The 10,673-nt window shown below is 33.7% G+C and overlaps 1 protein-coding gene and 1 long non-coding RNA gene across 2 annotated transcripts; one reads left to right on the forward strand and one right to left on the reverse strand.

Annotated features, from left to right (window-relative positions):
* Window positions 1-7,452: 7,452 nt before the first annotated feature.
* On the reverse strand, window positions 7,453-7,739 carry LOC139432788 (uncharacterized). Its single transcript, XR_011642460.1, has 2 exons — window positions 7,623-7,739; window positions 7,453-7,564 (listed from the first exon to the last, which is right to left on the reverse strand). It is a non-coding gene; the product is annotated as an uncharacterized lncRNA (long non-coding RNA).
* A 234-nt stretch (window positions 7,740-7,973) lies between these two features.
* Window positions 7,974-8,519, forward strand: LOC111428788 (uncharacterized). The gene has a single exon (XM_023064479.2). The coding sequence runs from the start codon at window positions 7,974-7,976 to the stop codon at window positions 8,517-8,519; it is 546 nt and encodes a 181-aa protein (XP_022920247.2).
* Window positions 8,520-10,673: the final 2,154 nt, after the last annotated feature.

Consider the following 10,673-nt stretch of genomic DNA (forward strand, 5'->3'; position numbering starts at 1 on the left):
CTGTTCCGTCCAAGTGTGAGTCTTTTGCATCTTGATGCTACGAATTCCCAAACGATGTTAGACGATCATGTGCACAAATTCATGGCTGATTTTTCGGAGACGCCTCTAGGAATTCTCCCGAACATTCTCCCAGACACGTTTGATCATGGTGGGAGTCACGGCAGTCTTCGGTCTTCCACTTTTAAAACGATCATCGATGCTACTGGTCTCTCAATAATGATGGATTGTACATTGGATGCCTTTACGGGAAACTCCGGTGATTATTCTGATCCCCTTCTTAGTCACCCCAGCCTGGCTCAGCCTTAAAATCGTGCCACCGTCTACGTTGGACACCATTACTTGAAAATGCACAAAGTAATTTTTTAGATTTTTGGAGGAATCTTTAGTAACAATAAGACGAACATGCGAACAAAATTTTACATTGATACAACAAAAACGAACAAAGTTACAACATCGCAAAGTTAGGCTCTCAGATTTTTGTGACACTTTGTAATTCTTCAAATGAAAAGTTTGCAGAATGTCAGATTCGTATCCTTTGTATTGATTTAATGTTAGATGAAATTACATTATAAAAACAATCGTTTTAGTAACTCTGATAGGAGAGGCACAAGAGTGTAGCAATGATGGAAGGAGTTATGATTGAAGCAAATTTTATAAAATATTACAAGAATATACAAGAATAAGTAATTAAGTCGATGGATATTCTTTGCAGGAACACAAAAGAGTGTTTATACAAGCACCATTAGCATAGTTCAACCAAAAATCAGCCACTTTTTACCAAAGTGGCGGTAAAAGATACTACAACGTTCTAAAAAGAAATTATACCAGAAGGATTACCGGGGTTTACTCAAGCTGGAAAGGAGAGTTTTAGGAGCAATGTGAGGGAGCCATGAGTCGCCGTTATCCCCACTCATTGCCAACTTTTATGTGGAGCTATTTAATTCATATTTTTTACAATGCCTTCGGATAGTTTTAATCGTGTAAATAGAAAGACTTAAAAAAAATTGGTGGTTTTGCTATTCTGTAAGAATGTATGTTAGAAAGCAAACTTGTTGCTCATATTATGTATGTCACGTATCTGCATGGTTCGAGGATTATATTAACTTATTCATTTGTATCTATTTCTTAACTAAAAAAAAATAATAAATGTGCTTACACTATTGATTTAATTAATTTAGTTAATTGATGAACAAGTGAAAAAAAAAACCCAACACACACTCTACACAATACCTTTATAAAAATTGTGAGTTAATAAAATAATGTTTCCTTTGCATTATATCTTGATACTTCTCCTCTGTTGACTTCGTTTGTTTATTGTGATAAATATTGAATACGATAATCTTTTTTGAAATTATATTTAAGAGAAAGGAAAGTTTCGCAATTTTCTGCGGTCAGTTTGACACGGTTATACTCGCTTATTCTCTAGATCTGTTGTAAACGGACGAAATGCCGGAAGGTTTACAGTAACATTTGTTAACCAAAGCGCCCAGATAAAGGCAGACTGAACGTGGTTTGCTCTTCCGCTGTTTCCGTTTTAAGTGCACTGTCGCGTGAGTAAGATAAAGGATGCCCGGCATTCGAATCTGAAATATTTATCTATGCTCTTCTATGCTACGGTAACTTCCGTCTCTTTGCTAAATGTACATGTTTATACTATAAAGTTTAATGGTACAAAGTAAATACAAGATGTCGTCTTCTTAAAAATAGTTTCGTAGTAATGAGGTATTAAGGTTTAGAGCCCCAATTATCTTTCGTTTTGACCAATGACAATACAATATCTACTACACCTGACCAATATCAGCATTGTTAGAGAACAGTTATACCTTGTACGTTTAAGCGTTTGATTGATGCTTTAGAAGTTACCGGTTATCACACAACCGTAGATGCTCTGTGGTGGGCTTTTGATCTTTGATCAATAGCTAAAAGGGTCGGACAGAGGGATTTCTAAAGCGGTCGATATCGACCTACCTCAAGGGCGAATAATGCCAATACGTTCAAGAGATTCATTGTGTTAGAGAATCGGATAACTTTAAAGTTATTCACACATCTGTAACAGAATAATGATTTACTATAAAATCATGTAGTGCAAAGACGATAAAATATAAAATAATAATGTATATGTATAGAAAAGAAACTTGATATTATAGAATTTTTGGTGTAGAAGACCGTCTATTGCGCGAACTGACGATAGCACAATATAATTAATGCGAAAAAAAGAAGTATGCTTATAATTAATGATGGAGCTGGCCAGCTGCACATAAATTTCTAGACGTGCTTTTTAATACAATTTATTAACAACGCGCTGTAGTGGATGAACGGCTCAGTGCAGAATTCTCTCTGGTCGACGGTTTTGCTCAGTTCCGTTATAGCAGCTACGATGGTTGATTATTCCAGTAATTAACGTCATATCATAAATTCTAACGACGTGAATATTCATTTTTTGAAGTACGGTCTCGATCGAAAAGAATGGATAATCAGGTGCAAATAAAAATTATCAGGTTAAAAATATTGGATAATTACGATTAAGATTATTCTGTATAATACTTTTGTAAAAAAAGTTTGCAATAATGTTGTTAATTATAATTAGGGATATACAGTGAAACTCGATCGGACTTCATTAGAACGGAGATCGGATATAAGGGACAAAATATTTTTAAATTATACTATTAATATTATACATCAGTATAATTAAATATAAATGTTAGCGCTCATAGATAGAATCCACCTCGGGTTATTCCCCAAGTTACTCTATTCCATGTTCATAGATCATAAACTTGGGGTATTCCCCGAGTAGCCTATATAATGTATAAATTAAGGACGATATAGTATCAGTTTTAATTGTTATTCGCGCTAGATTATTGTACATTTTTAATGAACTATCACTAGAAGTAACACTAGACCTAGAACTAGAAATATTCGGGTATAGCCGCACGTCTTTTAAGACGTCTAAACCCGAATGATTCTAGTTCTAGGTCTTGTGTTAGTTCTAGTGATAGTGCTAGTGTAAAACTAGAACTAACAATAGACCTACAACTAGAAGCATTCGGGTTTAGCCACTCATCTCTCAAGATGGCTAAACTCGAATGATTCTAGTTCTAGGTCTAGTGATAGTTCTAGTTTTAATTGTTATTCGGTGCTAGATTATTATATATTTTTATTGATCTAAAAGCAGACCTAAAAACATTAGGTTTAAGAAATACATTTCTTAAGACGGCTAAACCCGAATGTTTCTATTTCTAGGTCTAGTGTTAGTTCTAACGCTTGTATGTTCTAGTATAAATTGCTATTCAAGATTAGATTGAATATTTTTCATTGCACTAAAACTAGACCTAGAACTAGAACCGGTCGGGTTTAGCCACACATCTCTCAAGACGGCTAAACTCGAATGTTTCTAGTTCTAGTGCTAGTGTTAGATTCTTATAAATTTTTATTGAACTAAAAGTAGAACTAACACAAGACCCAGAGGTTTTACTGTACTAAAGTAATTAATGAAGTAGGTAATAAATATTTTAATCAACAATATAGCTCATCCTTATGGTTATTATGCTTATTACAAGGATGTAATTATAGCGGAATACATCTGTAACTACAGTTCAGGGATTGCCCAGTCTTATTGAATTAGCATTTGATTATATTCATTCTGTTTCATGATTACTGTGTGTTCAACGTGCGTACCTTTGTGCAAAGAGGATTACAAATTGCAAACAGTTTGCAGTGAATATTCGATGACTTCGATTGAGTTGGAAAATAGAATTCGAATGCATTTCAGATTGGGTTAATATAGCTTGCTTACGCATTTATGTATTTTACTCATTTATTCTCAAGTAATTTATCAATTATAAATTATCTTCAACTTGTGTTATGTTACGGAAAAGTTTGTTAAATAAAGCAATTAAATTAAATGAATTAAAATGAAATAAATAAAATTAGTGGAATAATTGTACATACAGTATTTTTTTGTATCTTTTGTTAACGTTGATGGAGATAAGTGAGAGACATTTTGCGTAGAAATTATTGTAAGCATTTGTCACACCAAGGATTTACTTATAATGGTGGGACACTTAGGAATTCAAAATACGGAGGTACCTACAATAAGCCCCCGTGAATGTGTCAACTTGTCCCCTCGACTTTTGTTTTGGTAAAATTGTTTCCTTTGTTCGTTTTACAGCCTCGCGTTGGGTACGCGCAGACCATTGTCTGTGCAGAGCCATAAGCAGTTTTATACGTAGCAAGGAAAACAATAGCTGACGGTTTTCGAGCATACCTTATTATAACCCCCATTATACCATTGTTAAGGGTCGCGTTCTCAATTCCGGTTACTATTAACTAATGATTAAATCGCGACTTCTTAAATAATTTGCCACGGAACAATTTAAAGGCGATATTTTAATGTTTATGCCTATTGATGCAGTTTTCTTTTATGACGATATTTTCCACTCGTATTGTGTCCCATAAAAGTTATGTATAGAGGCTAAAATCCTGTCTTCTCCCATCTCTTTATACTTTATACCCTTCTTGAATGTGAGGCATTGGATTTTCGAAGCGGGCAAACGTTGGAAGCTTTATCTATGAATAGCCCAGAAACGAGCAGTTCAGAGGGGAAAGTCCGGATTTCAATTCTTCGATCAAATTTAGTTATAAATATTTTCCACGTTGTCGCACCCATTAACCGGAATTTGTATATTTATACACTGTAGGGATTAAATTAGGGATAGCTCGCTGACTAATTATACATATACACGACGTGAATATGAGTCAATAGAGATTGTGTGTAATTTTTTTCAGTCAAATTTGCTCACGGCTGTTATATAATTAGTATGGCATGAGTAATGAACTATTACCCGGAAAACGCTTTGTTCAAAGCAAACACATCATTTTTGTTTATTACAGATAATAAAGGCGTTTTTTATTAAACAATTAAACTTTTAGCATATCATTAAAAAATAATAAGAATAATAATTGAAAATCCCTTGTAGTCAACAGGTAACAAATCGGCCGACACACCGTAATAAGGTAGTTACGGTAGTATTTACATGTCGGTTTCCGTTGAAAACATGAAAGGTAACCGCAAAGTGAAACCCTTTCCATGACGTACACCCGTAACGTCCTAAAACAGCAAAGGAAGCTCTTTCGCACTGGCATGAAGGTTGTTTAATTAAATGCGTTATTATAGTTGGCAGTACACAAACGGGATACTGACTACTTAGAAGGTAGTAATTCAACGAATTCCGTTTCTACTAATACTGACATCACTCAAGTATCATAAACAGCCCGCCGCCAACGGCAACAAAACATACGTAGTAAACTCGCCTACTGTCAGAGCATTTCGTTAACTCAAGTGTTGATTGCTTTGTCGAAACTTTAGTCTCGGACGAGGGACGGGGTTTTGTTTGTCGTCCACTGAACAGTGCTCTAGTTTACTAGACAGAAATAATATTGTATTCTGAACTATGAGAATTTTGTCTGTATTATATCCTCAAACAATATTAATAAAGCTATTAAATTCCAATTTAAATTAATAAAAGCAATTTCAAACAATACACACTATGCATTAGAAATTATACCATGATTAGACAGTTTTTGTAAAGTTAGTATGTGTAACAAGTAACATACCAAATTCAGTAAGATTTTTTAGAATTAAACAGCTAATTTTATGTTGTAATAAAACTTTTTGGCAAAATGGATTCTAAATTTTTTAACCAAGTTGTAAAGTACAATAAAGAAATCTCGAGTTTAAACAACATTCATTGGAGGCTATGCTCGTCTTAGGAAAGACATCGTCTACGTAGCATATGATTCTTATATTCTCCTTTTTTATCAGGTATCGTTTCTTCAATTATCTCGTCCATCACTAATTTGAATAGAACCCAGATCTATGAAACTATCACACTGACTCACTGAGTTTTAGTTCGAACATCTTATGAGTCACTCCTTTATTCCTAAAAAAGCCTGACCCGAGTACTCATTTCACTCACAAGTGCAAAAATATTCGCGTATTATATTCGTCGTTTCTGTAGCGAGATCACAACGTCACCTAGTCTCACCCAATGGAAAATCACTATTTAAGACTGACAAAACACTTAAAAACTGTCTTGTCGAACTTTATGGCTTTCTCAGTTATTTGTCGGAAAACGAATAAATTATCAAAATCGGATAACAAATATAAATTTTATGGACTTAAATTGGTCACATTGTATACAATTATTTTCAACTCATTAAAATTGTTTCTAATCGATCGAAAAGCCAGTGTTAACTGTTTATTAATTTTGATATGCATTTGTGTACTCATACATGACACCTCAATTAAATGTAATGAGCGTAAAATGATTGTCAATATAACATATAACGGATTATGACATTAATTAAAACCCTGTAATTTGGTTTTGAGTAGTGATCGTTATTATATAAAGGAGGAATGAAAATCTTTGAAAATAATATTCCGTATTTTAGGTAAATATGTTGATTATAAATTGAGTACCTTTAAAAATTCTCATTAAAAAAATAATAAATAATAAAAAATCGTATAAAGCACACAATGCTCAGTCTACAGCCTGATTTTCAATGAATATCTAATGAGGCTCAATTACTGTGCGTGTCCATCGTTAACGTTCCATTCAATTCATTTTATGGGAAATTGAATACCTTATGAATAAAATTGCTTTTAATAACATGAAAGTTATAGCTCATTTTTAGCTCATATTACCCATTTAATAATGGACAAGTGAAAACAAATATTGTATACATTTACAAAATATATTTTCCGAAAAAATAGCTTACAAAAACTATTACACCAAAACTTAACAACTAAAACGAATAAACCCAGTCGCCCAAATAAGCCTTTAAAAAGTTGTGTCGAAAATGTTATAGAAACATTTGCAATAAATTGTTAACACCATATTATTAGTTCAGACTTAGAGCAATCTATGGATCAGATTTTCGTAAAGACAGGAAGAGATAAAAAATTATGCAAGATTTCCTTCCTAGATATTTCCGCTTGGTAATGATTTTACAGAATTGTTGCATTGGATACAATAGAAGGCAGAGGTACTTATGTTACAAAATAACAGTACTCCAATTGCTATCGGCAGCATCCATCGATCATTGGTGCAGCAATCACGTTTATAAAAACCAGAAAGAAGTTATTAATAGCAGGTATGAAGAAAGGAGTTTTACTAGGATCACTTTATTTAGGTAATTGCTGATTAAGAGATTTAGATAACAATAGAATTAATGGATGGATTATACATAGCAGAGTACTGAGATTTATACTAAATGGCAAAATATCTACTACATTAATATCAATCCGCAATTAGCATCTAGGAGATCTAGAAGACTTGCAACTAGAGATTTGCATGAAAGTGTCAATAAAGCCGACCTATTAGAATTGATGAGGGAATTTGGACTGTAACAAACGTTTGACTCACCTTCTAGAGTGAATGGAAAAACTAGTAGCTGTATTGATAATATATTTTGCAACCTAAGTAACAATTGTCTAAGAAACACCACGCTGCAGCTTCACATCGGTGACCACTACGGACAAATAGTGACGATAACCAACAAAGATCTAAAAAAGGAAAAAACAAAAAATTAAAAAAAGAATTTATAACGATAAGAACACTCACTTTTTTAAAATCGTTCTGTCGACGGTGGATTGACAGCCTCTCCAGAAATCCGAAAATGCAGGTGAGTATGATGTTTTTCATAATATATTCTGTGCAGTCTTCGATGATTGTTTCCCGTTTGCCTATAAGAAGAAACGGAATACTAAATTTGAAACAATTTGTATGTTTAAGGAGACTAGAAATCAAAGGGACACACTAGATCTTTTGGGTTGGCTGGCCTCTATAACTAGGTCCAGAGAATCCTATGACAAATATGCTCAATGTAAACAAAAGTACTTTGAACTCTTAGAGATCGAAAAGAAAAAACGTTACGTGAGAAACATTTTAACGGCCGATAATAAACAAAAAAAGATGTGGGGGGTTATTAATGAGGAACGATCCTATCATCATGCACAAAAAGAAGTAGGAACGAATTTAACTGCGCAAAACTTTAGTAACTACTACGCTAAAGAAGTTGAAAAACTGGTAAAGGACTTAAATCCGGCAACGACGATTTCCAACGTTTATGTAAAGAATACAGCAAGAATTTTTTCTAAAAGTCTTTACTTTAACCCTTGTACCAAAGACGAGATAATAAATATAATTAATCATTTAAAAACCAAAAAGGGCGAAGATGTTTATGGACATTCAACAGATATTGTAAAGAAGGTTGCGAAAGAAATCTCTGAACCGCTTTGTATGGCTTTAAACAAATGTATTGAAGACGGAGTTTTTCCCGAAAGAATGAAACATGCCAGGATCTTACCAATCTACAAAAAAGGAGATTGCTCATATTACAGACCGATTGCCCTCCTTGCAGTGTTTTCAAAAATCTTCGAAGGACTAATAACATATTTGACGATAGCCAACATGGTTACAGGACCGGAAGATCGACGATCACAGCTGTTATCCGAATGATACGCGATGTCACGAAAGCTCATGACAATGGAGAAAGCGTGGAAATGACCTGTTGCGACCTCACCAAAGCTTTTACAACACTAGATACTCTTGTTTCAAGATAATTGATATACTTCGACGAAGAATTCGTTTTTTTTTTTTCTTCACTCAACAAAATGATCTTCTTGTGGATATATAAGAATATGATAAGCTTGAGTCAAGAATAATAATTTTCGTTTAAGAATATATTTCTCTCTGTGCAGTTATTTCTTTGTTTTTCATATGCAATTTAATATGTAATTTATAGATAAGTTTGTTGGCGACTTAATTTATGTACTTTAAATCAATAAAAAAATTTGTTCATGTATTGTATTTTCTTACTACTAAGTCTTAATGTCCAATAAAATGGACATAATGTTTTTCTTTAACTAAAGGAAAAAAAATAGGCTAAAAAAATGTAAATATGTATTTTTCATACTTCGTTTTTGATGCCCAATTTATCATATCTAGCACCACTCTGGCTGGGGTTTGAAAAGAATAAATCAACAAATACCGTTATCCTGCTATTTCTATTTTTACCAGTAATGAATAAATTCCTGCCTTTTTTATATTGGGTCTATTGGTGAATTTTTGTTTGTATTTGGAGAAACAATCCCGTGTATGTGTATAATCACCATATATTGAATTCCGATTCAAAACGCACTCTTTGTGTCTATATAGTTTTGTTAAACTTCTCTTATTGTCAGAAATGAAAATAATGTATTGCCTCGAATGCCCTTTAGCACGTGAGCCTTCTAGTTTTAGTTAAATATTTTATAGACGTTTTAACGAAGCCCCAACTTTAGCCATGCCAACCTGTTTCAAGTCTAATCATACATAAATGTACGATGTACAGTGTGTTAATTAATTATCGTACCTGACGTCATCATTATGACCAACATATGTAACCAACATCGCAAATCGCACATTGCAATACCAACACTGTGATATTGGTTGCATACTTGCAATGTCCATAATATAGTAATAAAAAAAATATAAAATTATAAATACTTTGGATAATTCGTTTTTCATTGAAATTATTTGCACAAATTCCTGTATAAGTCCGAAAATGAAAAATACTTCTTCGTACTATGTAGATGGGCTCAAAGCCACAGCAGGAGTGCAGTGGTATTAACTACCAGAAATGATTTATTCATTTCGGTAAATTCACTTTCTGACAGATACTGTAAAAAATCGTGCAAGTACGTGACTTCCACACAATGCTTTGTGAATCCCGCCCGCAAACAAATTAGGTTTCCCGCCGGCGGTTATTAAACCTCGCCTGAATTACATGGAATTAAGGGTGGGGCCGAGCCGGAGCGCAGCTGGATTTGCTCTTTTCGCGCCCGCATACACCCTGATCGTTTTGTTTACCTACTTCATCTCCTACAGAAGAGGCACACACTCGCAATATTTCAATGCTTCATCATTTCATCAGAAAAAGAAAAATAAGTATAAGATATATCCTAGTATAAGCTCAATCAATTGTCATTCAGGAACTTGAATAATTTCTTAATTAGTGTCATGTAATCTGATTAGGAATACGAAATTTTGACGAAATATTTCTTGATATTAAATTAAACCGTATACGAAACGTTTCGTTAGAGAATTTGCAATGAAGGTGAATACCCAGAATTCATGTCAACGTGAAATTTTATTCTATATCTTTGTCATTTCCGTGTGGAGTTAACTTTGTTTGGTGCAGTGTAACGAGGTTCGCGGCTTGTACAATCACGGACTCGTATTACCGGGTTGGGATGGAAAAGCGTGAAATGTGAGCCCACGGCGGGTGCGTTTTGTTGCAACCGACGATCCATAAATTCATTTCATACACCGTGTCACTCTCTGGTAAAGCAATAAAGGCCTAGGCTAGGCGGAGTTAATAGTTACCGTTGACTATTCTACGGTCAGCTCACTTCATTTATGTTAAACATAAAATGTCACACATCTAATTAAATGTTATTATTACACACTACTTTATTAAGTTAATGAATTCAATGAAACAACTGAACAATGTCCCTTTTTTAAACGTAATGAATACCTAAACAAGCCACATAATCGAAAAAGTTGAAAAGTCACGAATCTTCCGAAATTTGATGAAAAACGAATCGAAGACAAACAATTTAAAATGAAATC

Source organism: Onthophagus taurus, chromosome 2, assembly GCF_036711975.1.
Source record: "Onthophagus taurus isolate NC chromosome 2, IU_Otau_3.0, whole genome shotgun sequence".
Lineage (NCBI taxonomy): Eukaryota > Metazoa > Arthropoda > Insecta > Coleoptera > Scarabaeidae > Onthophagus > Onthophagus taurus.